Source organism: Carassius gibelio, chromosome A8 (assembly GCF_023724105.1).
Source record: "Carassius gibelio isolate Cgi1373 ecotype wild population from Czech Republic chromosome A8, carGib1.2-hapl.c, whole genome shotgun sequence".
NCBI lineage: Eukaryota > Metazoa > Chordata > Actinopteri > Cypriniformes > Cyprinidae > Carassius > Carassius gibelio.
The window spans coordinates 15,434,332-15,457,090 of record NC_068378.1 but is presented as its reverse complement, the minus strand read 5'-3'; the positions used below and the strand labels follow the sequence as shown (position 1 = coordinate 15,457,090).

The 22,759-nt window shown below is 37.0% G+C and overlaps 1 protein-coding gene across 1 annotated transcript; it reads left to right on the top strand.

Moving 5' to 3' along the window:
- The first annotated feature begins 829 nt into the window (after nt 1-829).
- Nucleotides 830-12,059, top strand: LOC128018593 (protein Wnt-2b-A-like). The gene is made up of 5 exons (XM_052604200.1): nt 830-1,660; nt 5,097-5,317; nt 7,633-7,910; nt 8,144-8,408; nt 10,945-12,059. The coding sequence occupies exons 1-5, from the start codon at nt 1,464-1,466 to the stop codon at nt 11,172-11,174; spliced, it is 1,191 nt and encodes a 396-aa protein (XP_052460160.1). The 5' UTR covers nt 830-1,463; the 3' UTR covers nt 11,175-12,059.
- The last annotated feature ends 10,700 nt before the right edge of the window (nt 12,060-22,759 follow it).

The window sequence follows — 22,759 nt, the reverse complement described above, 5'->3', positions numbered from 1 at the left end:
TTGCTACTGTGTGTATTTTCTTTTTATTGTGTTTTTTAAATTGTCTATCTTGTCTGTGCAGTGCAGCTGCAGCCATGGGATGCAGTGATAATTATAACATATTATATCCCCTGCATGTTGCATTAATGAAGAGAGTAATGCAACAGGAAACTATACTGTATGTGATGTTTTGAAACTGAAATCCGCGCGATGTTTATCCACAGCATCGCTCTTGCAAGCTCTAGAGCCTTATCTGTAAACACGAGCTTGAGTATTCAGACGCATATCTCTTCAGATGATAAAGGCCTAGCAATTGCTACAATCAGTGCGAATGATGCAAGCTTTTGTGCATTAAAATATGTGATTTTAATAAGTATTTCATTTCTAGATAGATCATTTTATGGGGTTTGCAATTGCATAGTATAAGAGAAAAATATACTAAGAAAAACGGCTTATATGCATAAATACCTTACTTTATGATATAAATATTTTTTCTTTTTTCAGTCATTGGATATTTGATAATTGATTAATGAGTAGGCTATTTGTCCCTATACGGCATTCCTAAAATCAACACTATAACGTTTTAATTTGCCAAAATTATACGTTTAAAAATATGCCTTACTTTTCAGTTCCATGGTTTTTGTCTGTGATACCCTGAACTATTTGAACCGCTTATTTTTATTTTTATTATGAAAACAATTTAAAAAACTGCGTGTCTCAATTTCCCTCACATCAGTAATATCTGCTGTGTTTATGAAATTGTGAGCGTGAATTCCGGAATGGTGTGTAAATGTTGATGCTGCGTGTCGTTCAGCAGGTGAAAGAAGTGTGGCGCGTGTCTCCACTGACCAGGGAACGGCGCGCATCCCGCGCGAGCTCAAGCTTCCAGGGGCTCCGGTCTCTGAGAGCTCTGCCCAATAAGAGCGGAGACACGGCGGGCTGTCAACATTCCTATCGCCCCTCTCTCTCTCCCCCCGTCGCCCACCCCTTCGTCCTGCAGTTCGCACAGTTCATCGCCCCGGTTTATCTCGCGCAGTCTGCTATCAGCGCTCGCAGACTCCAATGGAAAAACGAAGAGGCGTGTGTTTCACAGCCCTGCCTGAACGCAAAGCGTGGGGAGAAAAAGTGGGAAAGTTGGCACTCTTTCTGATCAAATTGCACCTCATCGAGACTTCATCTGTTCTCAAGGGGAAGTAAAAAAAAAAAAAAAAAAAGAAAAGAAAGCGCACTCTGAACCTGCCGTCTGGCTTGGATTATTTCTGCTGCGGTTGCCAGATTTTGGGGAATACTTTTATATGGCACACGCTAATATCCGGGCAGATACATGATATCCGTCCGTGCATCGTTCGCACGGAGCTCTACATCTGTCCAGCTATCAGCAATCCCAACTCTAGCAGGTCTCCGCAGACCTAAACGGTCTTTACACCGGTTTCCTATAATACAGCATCGTATTTTCTTATCATCGCTGGAGGACACGCTCAACTATGTTTGGCTGCGGTAAAGTTCTTGGGTCGCCTCGGATTCTCAACATATCTTCTGCTGTCCCCGGAGACTCAGGATTAAGACGTATAATCAGAAACAGCGCAGGCTCATCCTACGGTCCCCGTGCGTCGTCGCGGTTGTGTTGCGCGCTCCTGTTTCTCCTGCTCATCCTCACACCGCGCGTGGACTCGTCCTGGTGGTGAGTAGCGTCCAGCATCCCCGCGCGCCGCTGCCGGCCCACACTCGCGCGCAGAAGCCGGGTGTTTTTTGTTTGTTTGTTTTTTCCTCAGCTCAGTTGGGAGATCATTTGCAAATGGTTATTTTTAGGTACAATATTCTAATCTTTATAAGTGACAGTGGTTTGCATTTAAGTGAGGTATGTGTGTACAGTACTGTTTTTATACTCTTAAAACACTTGGAGGAGACGCTAATTAAAAACAAAGGTTTAAAAGCTTGGAGTAATGTTTTCAGTAATATCTGCGTTTTAATTGTAATTTAAAGTATAGGGCTGGTGTCAGTGTGTTTGACTTAAAAAAAGGAAAAGAAAAAAGCTATATCTGTCAGTAATTTGTCAGGGCGAAATATGTCAATGTTCGTTTCGAGTTTGCTATTGTAAATTAGTAACAAAATGTTATTATTATTATTATTATTATTATTATTTCTCATCCTACGTAAATATAATGAAGTGATAAAACATATACTACTGATATAGCTGTTGCTAGCCTATATCTTCTCAGGCGAACGCGCGCTGTTCGCGAGCGTCTGTTTAGCGCGGTCTGAATAACTTGTAATCTAACATTTGTGGTTACTAAAACACAGTTGTTGTTTTTTTTGAAAACGCTGTTGAAATATGTGTAGACCTATACTTACATGTAAACGAATACATAGTCGTGAGACCCTCAACCTTATGTTTTTATTTCCTTTTGGGAGGGTTGGAGCCATAATTATGGGTCTCAGACCCCCCAAACTCCCCATAATTCGCACCCTGGTGGTGGGCAGACAGAGGTCGGGAGATGGCAGTCGACTCACTACTAAAACGAACACACACATCGGGCTTGGTGCAGGAAGCAGCTTCACCGCTCTCCCAACCAAGATATTGGCATTTAAAACACAGTTATTCTAGAAACACACAAATCATAGGTTCTCCCCCTCAAAAAGTCTCCTGAGGAATGGGGGTTTCCCCAGAGCTTGTGCTTATGTATAGTAACAGGCCCTGCACATCATTATATCACAATTATGGGTCGGGTTTTCATGGTGTGCTTGAGGTGTGGTGCCAGCCAATAACAAAGAAATAAATGAAACAACTGCAATATGTGCCAGGCCTCCTGCTTAGATGTGACTACAGTGCGGTTAGCCTGAACAATCCTGAAGAAACCAGCCACATGCCCATTTCTCACATGTAGTTGGGGAATGGTTGGGCTTTATGAATTCACAGAATATGTGTGTATATGGCTGTGTTTGTGACTAACAAGACAAAAGTTAGTTTAATGTTTTTTTTTCTCATTATACCAAGAATAAAACATGCATGTACAGTGATCTCTGTTGAAGATCATATGCGTTCACAACTGTGACTGAAGTTATAGTTATTATTTACAGCTCAGAAATCAGTTAAATGTTAAGCTTGATGTGCATGGAACTAAGAAAGAAAATCAGAGGAAAGCATGTCCTTTGTCACTATTGTGGCGTAATAAGTCAGGCTGACATTCCCAATGTGAGGCACTCACCAGCCGGAGAGAAAGGGATCTCTTGCTCCCTCTTTCTCTCGCTCTCTCTGATCTGCTCATCCATCACTTTAAGCAGACAGAGCAGGAATCCTCTTAAGCTACTGGGCGGCTTGTTAGCGTCTCATACTAGTGGACGGATATCACACACACAGATGAAGCCAGTTTTAAGCCTGCCCTGGACTTCCACACAAATAGAAAGGTGTGTGTGTGTGTGTGTCTTTTGAAGTGAACTTCATCTTTGACCTTTTGTTCTAGGGTTGGACAAAATTCAGACCTGAGAATTGGACACACCCCACAGGATGTTGAATTGCAATTCCTATTGGAATCCGTTTATCTTAAGACCTGTACACTTTTTTAAAACAAGGTTGACATGTCTTGACAAACTTTGCATTTCTAGTTAAAAATTACAGTCATATGAATGTCTTTCATTTCGTAGTTCAATTCTGTATGATGCACAAGCTAGTTTTTTAATCGTCCAGCCATATTGCAATCTGCATACATAAAGATTGCAACATTATGGCACACGTTTGTTCCAACAGTTCCTGAATGATCCATCCAGAACAGCATACCCCTGGAAAACTTAGGGCTCTGATTCAGATGAAAAGTATGAAAAGTATGAAATATATAAAATAATATCTTGATACTAAAGAATATTCGATCTTTCATCAAGGGCCTGAGAATTTCCTTAACTTGCTTTTTTGTCTAATCTATATAAGAGAGAAAATGTGATTCAACCAATAATGAAAAGTGACAAAGATGGGAAGATAGAGAGAGATGGAAAGAAATACAGAGGAGAGGAGTTTTCACCCTCTATTTGGGTAGTAGAAGCAACAAATTTCTACAGTCGGACATTCTATACCCAGTCAAGCCTATCTACACACAGAGAGACATGCAGTGTAAATGAGATCAGATTTTACTGTGTTTTTACAGCATGTGGTTGTGGTCCTGTGGATAATGATTTACTGCTGCTGGTAAAGCCAACCTGCAAACCACTACAGTTTGTGAGACCAGCCTGGTGTGTGTGTGAGTGAGTGAGTGAGTGAGTGAGTGAGTGAGTGTTTCCAAACTCTATCGAACACAAAGCACAGGGGACGATAAAGCCCTATAATCACTGTCAAATGAGGCATCGAAGTGGGAGGAACACCGTCATAATAAAAATGTTGATCAGCATTCACAAAGATTTTTTCAAAAGGTAAAGCCTTCATTTGTCATTATAAATGCTCATTTTAGCAGACTAAAATATTTGGAACTAAATCCTGCTTTTGTCTGACATGAGCTAGTGTGTGTTTTTATGTGAAGGCTGAGTTTAGGCTTGATGTGATACAGTTTTGGGAGTGCATGAGAACGAGAGGAATTTTATGCCATTGTCTGTTGCCGTTAGACACATAAATGGATGGATTGAAACATCAGAATGCGAGTGAAAACTATACAGAGAGTAAAAGAGAGAAAGAATGCATCATAATTCATTAAATCACCTTCTGTTCTGATTGGCTGATTGGATTGAGTAGAACCAAACATGACATCAGATCTAAAAAGCGAACGATTTTACCTCAAAATGCAAGGTTATCATCTAGGGATCAAAAACGTATTCCAAATCTGTTGATGTTGCACTTATTATGCAATTGCCTTCAAATAAATCATAAATAATTGTTGGTTTGTGAATGTCATGTTTATGACAAATGTCAGTTTGCCAAACTTCTCTCTGAAATTCCATGAGTGGTAAGATTCTGGGAATGTTCAGACTCAATCATTAGATTCTTTGGCATTAGACAATGCGTAATCACTGAATGTTTACTGATTTTTGGAATGATATTTGATCACAAAAACCAACTGGCAAAAACTGCTAAAGATAAATAAATAAAGATAAATTGGAGCGGGTTTCAAGCCTCTATGTTTGTATCTGTTCTTCAGGTATATTGGAGCCCTTGGTGCCCGTGTTATCTGTGACAATATTCCCGGGCTGGTGAATAAACAGAGGCAGTTGTGTCAGAAGCATCCAGACATCATGCAGTCGATTGGGGGCGGGGCTAAAGAGTGGATTCGAGAGTGCCAGCATCAATTCCGTCATCACCGCTGGAACTGCAGCGCACTGGACAGAGACCATACCGTTTTTGGCAGAGTCATACAGCGCAGTGAGTACTAGGAATGTGTCAGTGTGTGTTTTGGAAGCAAAAGCATTCAAATAAATAATATATATATATATATATATATATATATATATATATATATATATATATATATATATACATATATACTTAAACAGTTATATTGTGAAAATGTATTACAATTTAAAATAACTCCACACTTCAGTGTCCCATGATCCTTCAGAAATCATTCTAATATTTACACTTTTGGCCAATTACATTCGTCCTTGCTGAATAAAAGTATTATATGTTATAACTCAACATTTTTTAACAGTAACATTTCATGGTTTCTTAAAAAATATAAAGAATCAAAAAGTTTTTAATATTGATAATAATAAGAAAGGAAAAACTACTTTGACTATATTTTTAATCAAATAAATGCAGCCTTGGTGCACATAGGATGCTTTTTTTCTTTTCTTTCAAAAACAATAAAAAATGTAATTGTAATTCTTTACATTAATTATTTACATTATACACATGTGTGTGTGCTCTCACCCGGTCAGATACGCATTCTCATATGGTAAATAGTGTTCCTGTAGCTCAGTTGGTAGAGCATTGCTATCAAGTGCAAGGTTGGGGGTTTGATTCCCCGGGAGCACATGATAGGTAAGAATTGTTAGCCTGAGTGCACTGTAAGTCACTTTGGAAAAAAAAAAGCATCTGCTAAATGCATACATTTAATGTAATTTTAATTTAAATACCTAGATCATCATGATGTAATGTCACCATAGTAAATCAGTATGGATTAGAATAGAATAATGATATTTTAAACAGTTGCTCTCTTGGACACATCCGTTGCTGTTTATCACTGTGGGATATTAATGAAACACCTCGGATCTCATAGGAACATCCAGCCACATTCACATAAATCCCTGATCAGGTGTGATAAACAGACAAAACCCCACAGGATCATTTAAATCAGAACCTGAACCTGAAGTTTCCTCAAGAAATCTGCACTGTAAATGTGCTTTCTGTTTGGCTTTCATTCAGCGTTCCAGAGATCCCTGTGTGAAAATATCACCCCTCCAGCATTCTCTATGCCTCTTCACCACATAAACAGGCATAGTGGATGTAAATGTTTGGAGAGATGATTCTGGCAGCCGGACAGACTCTCGCAGCACTGCACGTATTCAGTTTATGAAATGGAATTAGAAATGGAATGACTGCCAAGAGAGGATTCTCCTATATACGGCAACTGTACTATTAAAAATAATAATTTTTCTATAGAGAATATATATCTGTATGAATGATGGACCAATTCAAACATAGATGTCCTCCAGATGTCATTGTACTACATGAGTACAGATCACGGAAACACATTTTAGCTGCAACAGGAAACTTAAGAACTGCATGAGAAGGATGACTATACACTGAGATCTGGGCAGGGAATCCTAAAAAAAAAAAAATACTCCATTAAAACAATATTTTGAGGCTGTGCAAGTTATAACCCTAACACTAACACTCTCAGGTAATTTAAAAGATATTGGCTTTAAAAATCAAACCTAAATCTATTGATATGTTCTTTAGTAATGCCATATAATATTAATTCAATGTCATGATAAGAACACATTTTACTGTAATGGGAACATCTTACCTGTCACAAAAAATGCAAGAAATGTAACACTACAGTTCAAAAGCAAAAAAAGCACTGTGAAATGTTATACAATTTTAAAATAATTTTCTACCTTAATATGTTTTAAAATACAATGTATTCCTGTGATGCAAACTCCATTTTCAGCAGACATAACAGTTTTTAATGTCACATGATCCTTCAGAATTTATTCTAATATGCTGATTTGGTGCTCAAGAGAAATTTAACATTATTAGCAATGTTGGAACAATCATTTGTCCAGTAGATCTTGTTGAATAGAAAGTTAAAAAGAACAGCATTCATTTAAAAGGAAACTTGTTTGTGACATTTTACATGTGTTTATTGTCAAGTTAATGCATCCTTGCTAAATAAGGCTAAAGGAATCAGTGTGAGTGATGTGAGTCCAAACATGCAAGATGCTTAGAAATAGCAAGTTAAGGTTAGAAAATGACTGAGGCAGTTCACTATCAGACTGCTAGCCTTCAAACTATTTATCCTAGCAGAGAACGGCCCACCCTGGAGGGATTAGGCCTGTACTAATATTTAAACAAAACACTCACACTGGGGCTAGGCATGCTGCAGGTCTCTAGCGGACAAATCAGAAGTGCTGTTTGGGATTATATGACAGCGGAGGGTGTAATTAAGTGTTTGTGAGTGTCGGATAAAGGACCTGAATGTGTTTGTTGTGGCTTCATGATTCTTGTCTTCGCAGGCAGTCGTGAGGCGGCGTTCGTATATGCAATCTCCTCAGCGGGAGTGGTTTTCGCCATTACCCGCGCCTGCAGTCAGGGGGAGCTAAAGACGTGTAACTGTGACCCCCACAAGCGCGGCCGGGCAAGTGATGAACGAGGAGACTTTGACTGGGGTGGCTGCAGTGATAACGTCAACTATGGGATAAAGCTCGCCAAAGCTTTCGTAGATGCAAAAGAGCAAACAGTGAAAGACGCACGAGCACTCATGAACCTTCATAACAACCGCTGTGGGAGAATGGTAAGATTATATGCATTCAAAATAATATAACTCCACCTCAGTGTTGGAGAAACCCTAAGAAATAAAACACCTATTACAACTAAACAGCTCAGTATTTTGGTATATAAATACTGACACATTGACATTGTTCTACGATAACGTTCCTGTAAAAGTCTCTTTACATTCTGCAGCTATTCGTGGACACGTGGAATCTGTTCATGGGGACGTTTTCTTGGTTTTTCTCTGTTTTACAGGCTGTAAAGCGCTTTATGAAGCTGGAGTGTAAATGTCATGGAGTCAGTGGGTCGTGCACTTTGAGAACCTGCTGGTTGGCAATGTCGGATTTCCGTAAAACGGGAGACTACCTTCGCAAGAAATACAATGGAGCAATCGAGGTCACCATGAACCAAGATGGGACAGGATTCACAGTAGCCAATAAAGACTTCAGGAAAGCCACAAAAAATGATCTGGTGTACTTCGAAAACTCACCTGATTACTGTGTCATGGACAAAGCTGCAGGTAAAAAGGAGAAAAAGTGCAAAAAACACAAAGTAACTAAATCTAAATTTCCTGAAGGAATTATAACTGCTTGCAAGCCACTAACAGAGTGTTAAAAGTGCCTATATATATATATATGCTTTTGGTAATGCCTGTTCCACAAAGAATACATGCATTAAAAAGCAAATGTTTTCACTTAAATTTCTTAAAAAGCACAAAGTTTACAAATGAATCAAAGATACCATGCATCATGACCACCGACATGATCTCCAGCACAAAGTCTGAATGTTAAGATGTTCAGGTTAAATTAATTGTCCATTTGTTTAATAAATAGGGTTAAAGAGTTTAGAATAAACCAAGCCTAAATGTTTGATGAATATCAGTAAAGCAATGCCTTTCAAGCAGTGTAAACTTTAGTAATAATGCAAGTAGAATTAAACTATTGTGACTGATGCATTACTAATGACACAAATAGTTAATTCTGCTGCTGCTGACTCACTCAGTATTCACAAAATGAATGTCAAAGTTGGGTTTCACAGATTTTTCAGAATTAATGGTCCGATTATACCAGACGTCAGAACACAGTATGTCCTCAGCCTGTCTGACGAGTCAAAAGCCAGAATATAGTATCAATTCCTTGAAATATCCTATGAGAGAATATAAAGGGTTTAATTTTTCAAGACTAATAGACTCTAATAGACACTGTTACTTTCCTTAGACGATCCTCACTCCTGAGATCCATAGTGGTATGCTATGTTCATTTTTACATGACTCGATATTGTAGAGAAAGATGGGACTCATTAACTGAGGTAAATTGACTCTCACACCTGCCCTGTCCTGCCCTAAACCTAACCACAAACCTTAAGGGTAAAAAGGGCAACAGAGGCTTTGACAGGGTCAGAAGGGGTGGGATGGGATGTTAATCCTTAATGCCCCCACGCACCTCTGTCTGTATCATCTGGGATACCTGTAAAAATCCCTTGTTCAGTTGCTGATGTGTCAGAAATAGACACTTTTTTTTAATATTTGTATTTAATATCTAAAATACATTTTGAATATTATTACATTATATATCATTTATATACATGGATTGTTTTTGTAATCTCTGAGTGATACGTTTTTAGGTGGTGTGCCACTCATAAGTCATAAATCCTTTTGTATTTTTGGGTTCCTGCTTGGCTGTTTTTGAACACAAGAACACCCTCACACTATCTAATTATACAGGACATTCTTAAGACTGACTAGCTGACTCACAGCATACTGGAAACGTGTCATGTTGCCTGGCTAGGACAGTGTGTTTCTCTTCTTTCTGAGATTAATACTACAGCTCATGCATCACTGTGATGGTTTGAGTGTATGTTTGGGTCAGACAGACAGCTCACAGCTCAGTGATTTCAGAGGGTCAATGCGCTTACCCCCTAACCACCACCAGCACCACCACCCCAGTGGAATTTGCACCCCAAGGATACAACAGGCTCATTTTTCAAATCCCATTCTTTCAAAGCTGCCAGCACAACCATCACTCTCTGGTCTTCATGGCCGCAGGGCAGGCAGAGATTGTTTTTTTTTTTTTTTTTTTTAAAGAGAGACCATCACTGTCCACTGTGTGTTTAACCTCGCGAAACATCAACATACAGACTCGCCAAAACACCATTCTGATTATGTCTGATCCTACTTTCCTTGTTACTTTGTATTACAAGAAAGCTACTAAGAAAGTAGCTTATTTACTAAAAAAAGAATGAAAATGAAGTAAATGGATTTTTATTTATTTTATTTTTTTGTCAGAGCGATACCATTTTAGGTTCCCCAATGAACCGTTCACCAGTTCTCAAAATAACAATTTTTTTCTTAGTGGTAGGAACATTTGAACAACAATCTATTGAACCTTTTTCACTATAAATAAACTTTTTGTCCAATGGAAATATTCCATGAATGTGTTTTCATGGATCCATCAATGTTAATCTGTTCACATATTAAACATAGTCAGAGAAATCAATTTTTTTTAATCAAACTAATGTTTAACTTTAGACCAAAAAAAAAAAAATTTACTATTTTATTTTATGTGTTATATCTGGTACATCAGTTTTTTTTTTGTGATTTATTAATCACAAGAAATATGCTTTACAAATTTGAATCTTTTTGATTTAATTATTTTTGTTATTAAATTTTTATAGTTGTGTTTTCTGGTCGTCAAGACTCAAAAAGAATGAAAAATGGTTATAAGTATCAACATAATCATAAATATAAGTGTAGAAATGGAAAACAAACATGCATACTTAATATATTAATATAATTTATATGAATAAACAAATTACATTATAATATATATATATATATATATATATATATATATCTTTTTACAGGTGTTTTTCCTGTATTTTGGATCTTGCACTTAATGGATAATGTCTCAGCAGTGAGCTGCCAGTTCTTTTTTGTTGTTGTTGTTATTTTACAGATTTATTTATTACAGTGTAATAGTGTAAGTGTAATTTATTACCATTGTAAAATCTGGGTGTTGGAGCAAAACTAGTAATCATTTTCCTTCTTTGCATTCTAGGTTCCTTGGGTACTGCTGGTCGAGTCTGTAACAAGATGTCCCGGGGGACCGACGGCTGCGAGGTCATGTGTTGTGGGCGGGGCTACGACACCACACGCATAAAACGCATCACGAAGTGCGAGTGTAAGTTTAAGTGGTGTTGCTCCGTCGAGTGCAAGGACTGCGAGGAGGCTGTCGACATTCACACCTGCAAAGCTCCTAAACTTGCCGAATGGCTGGACCAGACCTGAGGCATGGCCACTCCCCCCCCATTCCGCAGGATTTTGTCCACGGCATTCTGGGATATGAAGTCCATCCCTTGCATTTTTTTTACCCTGTCCCCCAATCTCTCTTATTTGTTGCATGGCTTTATTTGAACTAATTTTGTGAAAGCACTACAACTGAAATCTACATTTCTCATGAGCGCCTTGCACACGTTGCCCGATATGGCAGATTTATCTCTCTTTATTCTCTCTCTCTCTCTCACTCTCTCTCTCCCTTGTGAACTGATCAGAGGACGGTAAAGGTTTAAGATTCAAGAACAACCTGTGCTGTAACATGTTGGTGTATTTTTTGTTTCGTTTTGACGTGAGAATTTTGTTCTGTGAGTGTTGTTTTGTGACAAAAGGTGTGCTGCTTTTAAAATACCATTTTAAACTGACTCTGAGCCTATCAGATATTATCATGGCTAATAGCTGAATATGTACATCACATGTTATTGAAAACACAACTGTGTGCTTAACATACATCACTTGCCCATATACTGGACAGTATTTTACCATGATTATCGGTTCTGAATATAACAGAATGATTGAGGCTGGTCAGAAGGGCTCAAGAGGAAAAAATGGATGACAGCTATGTGGGCTGCTCACTCCACATGGAGCCCTGACAGAGAGTTTCTCTGGAAGCTACAGAGGTAATATTAATAATATAAATGAGCATGCACTAAGGACATTAGCTAACAGTGGAGCGAAAAGGACATGTTTTTATAAAACTCATCATTGCCTGTGTAAACATGAAGAAAGGTGTTAACTGGCTGTGACTGCTAGAGGTGTAAGCTCTCTTTAGCTCTCCTGTGCTGTGGTACTTGTAAACTGTGTTATTATTTTTTCAGCAGAAGTTCATATAAAGACATTAATTATGACATAAAGAGTCAATTTTATTTTGCTTTTCTTCAGCATCACTCTTATGCCAGTGTATTTTATTTTTTTTAAGCCAGTTACCTTAGCTATAAATGTCATGCGACTAATTGTTCTGGAACTGCAGGATAATGATGACATGATTGCACAAGTTAACTTTATCCTTTTTTAAAGTGATCTATAAAGGATTGAGCACTGGTAAAATATCTATTATATTTTAATGATTATAATGAATATATATATACACACACTACTGATAAAACGTTTGGGGCCAGTATTATAATTAAGATATATGAAACTGTTTTCAACATTGATAATAATAAGAAATGTTTCTTGAGTACCAAATCATTTTATTAGGATGCTTTCTGAAGGATCATGTGACACAAAAGCTGGCTGCTGCAAATTCAGCTTGCCTTAAAAGGGGTTGTGCTAACCAGCCAGAAATTGACCCCTTTGGTACAAATCAAGAGTTTGCATTATGGTATCTTAAGAGAGATCTCAGATGCAAGCACTGCTTAATAAAAGGGCCTCCCATTCTGACCAATGACCGAGCTGAATTGTCCAATAATGAGCTGATTAGTTTAATGACAGGGCAGATGGAGCTTTGAACAGGCCTCTGTCACAGTGGGGCTTGTGTCTGCTTGTGATTTTAGTTTGTTTTCTAACCAAAGCATGTACTTCTCTCCTTGATTATGTACAAAACTTTTTCAGAAGATTTGCTTTTATTGGGAAAATGTGTTTTTACAATGGTCAGTTTCCTGATAACGTTCAATGGCCCCCTCTTGAGAACATTTTATGATTTATATCATTTATCAAAAGAAATACACAAGTGATTGACACTAAATCACTTTATTTTCTGTATAAAGCCTGTTATGCACCAGAAATGCCTGTAAACTGCGGGCACATTTGCGGTTGTTCAGTAAATGCGTAGTAACCAAATCTAGTCACTTCAATGGGAATCCACACAACCAGGAATTTAAACATGAAGGCAAAAGACTTTCCCACACAGATTTCTCATTGTGTTAAAGACAGTCAAGAAAATTTGCCGCATTGACCAACAGAAAGCTGCATAGTTTACAAGTGGCTTCTGTGTGAGCTGTGCTTCTACGTATCATCAACAGACATCAATCTATTTCTATCTGCGGAATTTCACCCCGTCTGTGAGGTTGGTACCTTTTTTTTAAAACGTACACATTTGTACCATTTAATACGGACAACAGGTACTAACATGTACCTTTATGGTGCCAGTATCCACTCTTTAGGTGCAAATGTGTACCTTTTGAAAAGGTCCACCTCAGTGACAGTGTACTTTTATTTCTAATAGTGTACCTTTAGTCAGTTTACGTGCACTTTGAAAGTTTTAGTGGAACTGAAACAGCAATTTGTCTTTTTAAAATGTTGAGTCAGTCATACCAGGACTCTTTTTTATTTTTATTTATTTTTTTTATTTTTTTGCAAAATAGGACTAACTAGCCTAAATAATGTGTCTGTAGCTCGGCTTCTTTCAGCATGTCTACAGGTCAGTCAGACTACAACTGGTCTCCGCGCTGTACACTTCCTGAATAAGACAGCGGTAATGCACAACTTCTATTTAATCATTCAAATATCTAAATATGCACTGTCGTGTATACTTTGACACACAGATGAAGACTAGCTCAACACAAAAACCTGCTGTAGCTCAATAATATTTGCAAATGAAAACATATTGTGAGCACTGTATTACTCTTCTGCTTGGTTTACATTGTGCTTGTGTGTTTGTTTGAAATAGACCTAAAAAAAATCAGTTGTAAAAGTGAAAGTATTGTAATCTGTCAAACATTAAGTATTTCCTAATATGATCACATAGGGAAGCACATATGCACAATAAGGCTGCTGTACAGTTCTCAGGTTACCTTGAATGTGGGCCATTAGTACTAATCGTTACAGTATGATGATTCAGGCCATTAAACAGTGGCCTTAAACACACTTAATGTGACCCTAGAGGATCAGGCCGCTGATAGAGAGATATAGAAACAGAGGGACAGAGAGAGATCAGTGTTGCCTGCAGCCACATGTCACCAGCAAATAAATAAGCAGCAGGGTATCTGACTAATGCCACTGAACGGGCCCCACTGAGTGGTCTGTTTGGGTCTGCCTAATTCCGCTGGCGGGTGAGAGGGTGCATGACCCTGATTAGGATCCAGGTTTTATACAGTGATTTATGAAACCTGGTTCAGAGAAGCCCATTTTGGGTCTGCACTGCATGTGCCGGCAGCCTCACTTCTGAGAAGAGATTTTTTGGCGACTGAATAAAAGGTCAAATGCATTATCTCATACAGCACTCTAGTATTCACTTCATCCATCAGAAAAAATCTTGTCAGATAAAGAGAACTCAGGATTGAACAAAATAATATAGTGAAGTATGACAGACTGTTTTAATGTAAATGATGAATAACAAGGCTTTCTGATGAGGTGACATATATTAGCTGTATGGATGAAGATGTTGGTGTGAAATATTATAATAGATGACAAATCAAGCTGAATCAAACATCAAATACACTATCAGTCAAATGTTTCAGATCAGTAAGATTTTTAATTGCATTTATTTAATTACATATACAGTAAAATGATTACTGTGAAATGTTATTGCAATTTGAAAGAACTACTTTCTATTTCAATATATTTTAAAATGCAATGCATTCCTGTAATGGCAAAGATGAATTTTCAGCAGCCATTTTAGTCACATGATCCTTCAGAAATCATTCTAATATCTGAAAGTATTTGATTCATGTAGTGTGTCCTTTGAACAGTTTATTATGTAAATTATATATATATAAAAATAAAAAAAATTCTTACTGAACCCAAACAAACAGTAGTATATATTCAGACTTTTTGTAATTGTGTTGTCACACAGCAGTCTAGCATTTTTTATTTATTTTTATATATAACTTTATTTTAGGATTTTATATGGTATGGTTATTTAACAACCTCCCTCATCATACAGTACTCATCATAGCAGTACTTATTTTTGTCATTTTTACCCGAACATTATTTTGTAGCGTACCTTCAGCTCTGCCGCACACAAATACAACATACTGTACATAGACAAGTGTGGAAAATATTTGCAATTAAATGAACTTCTATTGAAAAGACTATAAAGGAAGACAGGAACCAAAAGCTCATTCCTGTACTCATACAAGAGGAGTGGACGGAGATGAAGGGAATGGGGAAAGAGGGTATGAAGAGAGGTGAGGAAAGAGAAGAGAAGAGGAGAGAAGAGAGGAGTGTTGGGTTTCTGAGTGGCCTGGCGGGCATTTTTATCAGCAAGCCTGATCTTAATCTGAGCAGAAAAGCAGCCTTCTCAGAAACACACACACACACACACACACACACATGCATTCATCTTCATTACTTCTCCTGTCACCTTGTCCTGCTCCAGTGCATGCTGGGGTCTGAACGAATCCCAAAATTCTAGTCAGAATGGTGCTAAAGATGCAAGCACACATACATATACACTTGGTCCCAGACTAAAAGATATCAGTATTACAGACCTCCACTATCAGTGACACCAACTCACAGTTTGTCCATCTGAGTGCCTTCATGTCATCAGATTTTACCTTAATGTCACTCAGTTCCTCTCCTCTTCTCTCCATACATCATTCTCTACATTATTCACCTCCGCTCAGACTGACATCAGGTCAAGCTCTTCATAAGGTCGGTAAGAATTCATGCTGTTACAGAATATATAAATGTTTTTTTTTTTTTTTAAATCATGTATTATAGGTGTTTGTGCAATAATATGGTAAAAATTCACATGTAAATCATGGTTTTACACACAACAGTGCACATATGCACACATAAATGTGCTAAATCTATTAAATAAAAAGACTGTCAAAAATCATGATTTCCTGAAAGTTATGGAAAGACACTTTTCATGTGTGTAAACTAAAACAGTTATAAATGCTGGTGTCATACTCAAACAAACAAAGCAAATGTCATATCTGTATCTGTTTTGATCACAGATTTTGGAATTGCACCCTCATAAAGTCATGATTATGCTCAGTATTTTTGCACAATTTATGCACAATTGATTTTTGACAGTCATTTTATTCCATATAATTAAGCTCTTTGAGTTGTGGTTATTTTAACTTTTTCTCTCTATTTACTTTATGTGTATTTAGGGGGGACCGGATTCGCTTAGTATGAGGCTTCTACATATAAAGTCATATTCCCAGAAGCATTGCATTAGCTTTCTTTAATGTAGTAAGAAAAGTGAGTAAAGGTGCCTGATCTGATGCATATGTTCGCTGCACATGTTTGGGGTTGTGAAATATATAGTGTGGTTGTGTATGTGATAAAGAGATACAGAGAGGTATAAGTTCTAGGAGGAGCAGCTTTATGGTTTTACCTGTGTTTATAAAATTGCAGAGGAAGGCCAGAGGGAGTGATTGCAAAACAGAACATAGAGTCCATTACATGATAGGCTACAATATAAAAAATAAAAAATAAATTCCCCTGAGTCAGCACTCAAGAATGCCTTCAACTGATCTGCCCTCTTATTCTCCTCTCTATCCATCTCTTTCTGGCAAACTGTGTGCTGTCTTTACATCTGTTCACAGGACATTTTGCACTGACTGACCATATGAGTATGATAGGAATTGGATTCTATACAGTGTGCAGTGATTTTAAGAATTTTTTTTCATTGTTTCTTCGTTGTTGCCCTTTGAAGTCTGAGACATGAGTATAAATACTTTGCATTTGTTATTCATTACATTATTAATAGAACATTTTGAGTTTAAAGGGATCGTTCACCCAGAAATTACAATTTGTCATTAATTACTCACCCTCATGTTGTTCCAAATTCATAAGACCTTCGTTCATCTTCGGAACATAAATTAAGATATTTTGGACAAAATGGTCTTTTTATATCTGCACGCAATACATCGACAAAATGGTCCATGTGACATCAGTGCTTCAACTGTAAAATTTATGACGATATGATAATACTTTTTGATGGTAGATGGTAACTTGGTAATCGATGGTAATAATTGTTGAATGAAGTTGTTATTTTTTATTTATTTGCACACACAAAATATTCTCGTAGCTTTGTAAAATTAGGGTTGAACCACTGATGTTACATGGACCATTTTAAAGATGATCTTACTATGTTTCTGTGACTTGACTGTGGTAGTTACCTTGCTGTCTATGGAGAGCTCTCAGATTTCATCAAAAATATCTTAATTTTTGTTCCAAACATGAACAAAGATCTTACGGTTTTGGAACGACATGAGAGTGAGTAATTATTAACAGAATTTAAATTCTTTGGGTGAACTATCCTTTTAAGGTGATTTGAAAAATGTGCATTTCAAAATATCTGATCAAAATTGTTCTGCTTTTGCTTTAAAGACATCAAGCTGCATAAACAACGCAATTTTGTGTAAAACTTGATGATTATGTTCTCTATCGTGATTTGAGTAAAAATCCAAAGAGCATCTTGCTTAAGCAAGAGCATCTAATTTTTTGTAAACAAGCTTTCTTATTATCATAAATACAAATAAATAAATATCAAAAACTTTTTTGATTAGTAACCTAGGAATAGTGCATCATCTAAAAGATTTACTTTATATGATTTTTTTTTTCTTTTGCATTTTTATTCAACACTTTTGGACAACACTGTATTTGTGTGTTTACTTAAATATATGGTTTGTTATTTGGATATAATTAATTTAATGGTGATATATTCTGGTTATCCCTTGGTCTAATAATAAATCAAAAGGTGATTCTGTGTAGTGGAATAACTTTGGTCAACCATGGTATTTGAATTGGGGGAATATTGAGTTGTGAAGATATTTGATCTAATTTAATTGTGCTTTGTATTTGAAGGTACTTAAAACATTTCTAAGTACATACATCCTTGTTATTTTACTACTTGTGAAGTCAACCTTTCTGTTTTTAAAAGTGCTATATAAATAAAACTGAGTTGCATTGTGCTATTATGTGATTATAATTATGATATCTTGATTAGCTGATTAAATTTATGAATGGGTGAGTTCAGAGTCTGCTTTTTGAGGGGTTCTGGGTTAAATGCATGGTATTCCACCTCTATGAAAGGTATGAGTGTGCAAGAGCGAGACCGATAAAGAGCTGGGGATAATTCAGGTGCCTTTGAAGTTGCTTAGTAACTGTGAATTTAAATGTACTGATGCTCTCTGAATACACTTGACAAAATTTAGTTCCTGTGATTATGGGGTCAGGGTCAAAATATTAAAATACAAACAGGATCACTGAATCGTTGTGTTGTTATGGGAGAGTCACTTGGACTGGAACACTGAATCAATGAGATGAACGGCAAACAGCCGTAATCAGATCAGTTCAGTTCGCAAATGAATCTTCCGGTGTGATTTGTAAACTGATCCAATAGACCTTAGTCAAGTTAGACACCTATTAAACATGAAAACAAGACTGTGAGGGATAGACTTACAGTTTTTACTATGACATGCATTGTATAAAAGTCCTAGATCACGTAACATTCACAACATACAACTTTCAAAACTGTTCTATGGGGGGTTGTCTACTTTGAAAAGACGTTTTGTCAGGTGAACAAACCTTAGGAAAATTAGTAAAATACAGAAAAATTTAATAATTATTATTGCTGTCTCATTTTGGAGTGGGTCTTGATTTCATCAATTTGAAACACTGAGAAACTTGAAAAAAAATGAATATAAAGAATATCTCTCAACCATTGGAAATGATCTCGTCATTTGACAACAGGATGGTAAGAGAAGTACAAACCATAAAAACGTCCATTCTTTCCTTCTCTAAATGAATAGAACGGAATCGTTAAGGAACATGAAACATACAGTCGAATAAGAATTTTTAATTCCTACAATTTCTGTCTCATTACGAACAAACCAATGCACATACAAAACACGTACATACATACACACACTAACAAACATTTGCACGCACACACACTCACACATATCGGAACAGCTGAGTTCTACTCTTTTGCTCCTTGGTTTGTTCGACATTGTACTCATCCTCGTCTCAGAACTGACATCATCTAAACCCCTCACCCATGATGAGAGTTGTCCACTGGCAAGGACACCCCAACCAAAATAAACAGGCATGCCAGGGACACCCTAACGGCGCTCCCTCTCACAGCACTTCACTTTGGCTCTTGAATCACATTTCTCAAAAGTGTTTAAACTTTAGGGGTTTACTCAGCCATAAACAGACTCCTAATGTGTTTACATAGCCATATATTCTGCCCATCTACAGCTGTTCGAGAGAGATGGCATGTGAGGGGGAGAAAGAGATGGAGAGAGTGTGCCAGATGACTGATGGAAATCTGAAGAGAATGAGATTAAAACACCTGTACACAGCATCTCTGACACAGGTGTGGAGACCTGCTTTTGTGACTGTGGTTCCACGAGTTTTCTCTAAATATTGAGAGTGAAATGGAGAGAGAGAGAGATGTTTGTGCATGTTTGAAAAGTCTCAGTAAACATTTCAATAAACACATTCCCACTCAACTAGAGCAAACAGCACAGCACATCACATAGAGGCTCATATGCAACATCACGATATCGCTGTCTGACAGTAATCGTTCTCTCTCTCCCTTTCTCCCACTAGACACCCACACAAAAGTAAATCATCTTTGCAATATTACAGTTGTTTTTCAGAGACACTAATGATATTAAATGGGGAAGGTCTTAATCTCAGATCTCAACGGTGTCTCACACCGCGCTCCGATTCACCAACATACCAAGTTTGAAATGAAAAGTCACAGTGTGAACCCGAATTTCCCATCAAATTCTTCTAAGACCGAGTCAACAATTGACTCATTTGTTTTTGTTCTTTATTTCCCTTCTAGGAGAAGCATCTGAGGCAAAGTTGATCTTTAAAATACCTTAGGATATAATAAAGTCTCTTAAACTCTGTGCAATAAAGGAGTCTTGCTTTTCTGTTTCTCCTCTGACTTGATTTAGTTTTTTGATTTATTCATCTCTGTCTTTCCCATTACTTTTGGAAAAATAGATTTAAATGTTTCATCCTTTTCCCCTTCTCTTCACTTTTTTTTCTTGCTTTATTCCACTTATTCAGCAACCAGAAATGTTAGTACTTACAAGATACAAGTGTGTGAAAGAGAAACAGCACATTTACTCTTTAAAAACTTGGTGCTGTTATAACTAAAACTAAAATGTATATGTGTGTATATATACATACACTAAAAGTTCTAAAATGTAAATAAAAGTACATTCAGTCTAATACAAGAAACAAATAAATATAAAAAGCACATGAGAAAATTTATAAAAACTTAAATTAAAATGAAAAACTGAAAATAAAAGTCGATCAGGGTATCAGCAAATTCAATAATATATATATATATATATATATATATATATATATATATATATATATATATATATATATATAAAAAAACATTAAAAAAATATTCTAAATGTATTATTGTTGTTTTTTTATTTGTATCATTACTACTAAAGTTGAATTGACTTGATATCTGTTTTCACACTCAATTTTCTCTGAATGTAACCAAACCTGTCTGTCACATAATCATATTATAATCTATTAAACCAAATATCACTCTTAATTCAGTTTTGTTCATATATGCATTTTGTGTTTGTAGGGCAGTATCAGTCTAATAGGATGCAGTCTATATCTCATATTTTCTTGATAAAAAAGGGCATATTTTATTACTCATATTGATATAAATACAAAGTTAAAGTTCTCGCCATTCAGTTAATCTAAATTCATGGCTCATCAGGGTCTGTACTGTCTGAGAATGTGTCTGAGAACAATTTTATTTTTTTATTGCGTGCAGATATAAAAAGACAATACAATGTCAGATGTGACTAATGGATGACTTTACATTTACAATAGTTTTCCCAGGCGTTTACTAAAAACACCATCACCTCCTAGCACACACACACACACATAAACATGCCGACACACACCTGAACACGCTGATAGTGCTCTCCCCCACTAAAACACCAGCAGCAAAAACAAACGCTGCAGGGTGTTGTGATGCTTTACCGTCAAACAAACCTGACCTTCTGTCCCCCTCCTCTGTCTCTGTGTTGCTGTCTGGGTTTATAGGAATGATGATGGCCCCTGTGTGAGGGATTTTTCACAGTCCTCACTGTGTGTTTGTTAGTGCTAAATGCAAGGTTCAGTCGTAACCAGAATTCCTCTGTGGAGATGAATAATGCACTCCAGTCTTATTGGTTGTGACACAGCAATAGCAGGAGACCAACAGCTTGACTAATAGCCGTTATTCACATCACATTTGAAGCCACAAAGTAATGTCTGAAATTCCTAGAGAAGATTTTATAAGCTGTGCTTGATCAACTGAGGTGCAGAACCCTTTATCTAGATAACCGAAGGTCTCCATACATTGTTTGTCTATGGTTTTGTTTCTTAAATGCATGAGCTGACAGTCTTGGTTTGAGGTGTTTGATAAAACAAAAAAGAATAAAGCCTTCTAGCAAAGAAGGGACCCTTGACAGCATCTCTTTGGTGCAACTGGGACCATCTCAACCTCTTAAGGTTCAGACAGAGAGAGATAGAAGGATAGAGAGAGACAAAAGAGCAGAGCTGAACAGGCTGAAAATAAATGCAATGCAAAATTGGCTGCAAAATAAAACATTTAGTGACGTTTATGCTTAAATAAAAAACACAGCAACTTAAAATTCTTATGCATTTTTGTTTCTCAGGAAAATGTACATTTGTAAATGATTTATACTGAAACAACAAATATACTAATTCTGTGATATTTAATAAAATATATTTAATAAAGTGATATTTTGAAAAGAAAAATGTATATACGTACATACATATATATATATACAATATATGTTATATTGCATCAGTCCAAAAATACGTCATGACGAGGAAAAAAACATATATAAGGCGCACTGGACTAGGCTAAAAGTCGCATTTATTTAGAACCAAGAACCAAGAGAAAACATTACCGTCTACATCCGCGAGAGGGCGCTCTATGCTGCTCAGTGCAGGCTACAGGAGCAATGAGCAGCATAGAGCGCCCTCTAGCGGATGAGACGGTAATGTTTTCATTTGGTTTATTTCTCTTGGTTTATGTCAAATTAGTTTTGATAAATAAGTCGCACCTGAATATAAGTGGCAGGACCAGTCAAACTATGAAAAAAGTGTGACTTATAGTCCGTATAATACGGTATATACGTTTATATATATGGTCTGTACTGCATATGGTCGACAAATGCAGTACAGAGCAGGAAACCTGTTTGAAAACAGTCATAATATTGCTGATAATGACACAGAAATGATTCCAACAGAGAGAAAAATTGGCAGTGAAACCCACTGTCTCCTCTGTTGTGAAATTACAAAAAGCTTCTCAGTTACAGCACATGCGTGTGGTTTGGGAGAGGTCTGTGCATGTTTGATTGGATCGCAGAAGGGCTAATACCTCCACATCAAAGCGAGAGGCCTTAACAACTGTCACATAACATCAGTGCCTTCCCAAGAATGTGTGTGAGTGTGTGAGGCAGAGTCTATCAGGGCAAAGCAGGATCAAAAGGAGGTTAGGTTACCACACGCACAGGCCGTGGGAACACACCTCACTTCCTTACCGCACACACACACACACACACACACACACACAAAGTTCAGTATGAGGGAGGTAAATACCAAAAACAAATGCAAGAAATATAAACTAA

Excerpts from the sequence above, each read along its gene's own strand:
- LOC128018593 (XM_052604200.1), top strand. The coding sequence starts at position 1,464 with ATGTTTGGCTGCGGTAAAGTTCTTGGGTCGCCTCGGATTCTCAACATA. Across the intron at positions 1,661-5,096 it reads CGCGTGGACTCGTCCTGGTG|GTATATTGGAGCCCTTGGTG; the intron begins GTGAGTAGCGTC and ends TCTGTTCTTCAG. Across the intron at positions 5,318-7,632 it reads TGGCAGAGTCATACAGCGCA|GCAGTCGTGAGGCGGCGTTC; the intron begins GTGAGTACTAGG and ends TTGTCTTCGCAG.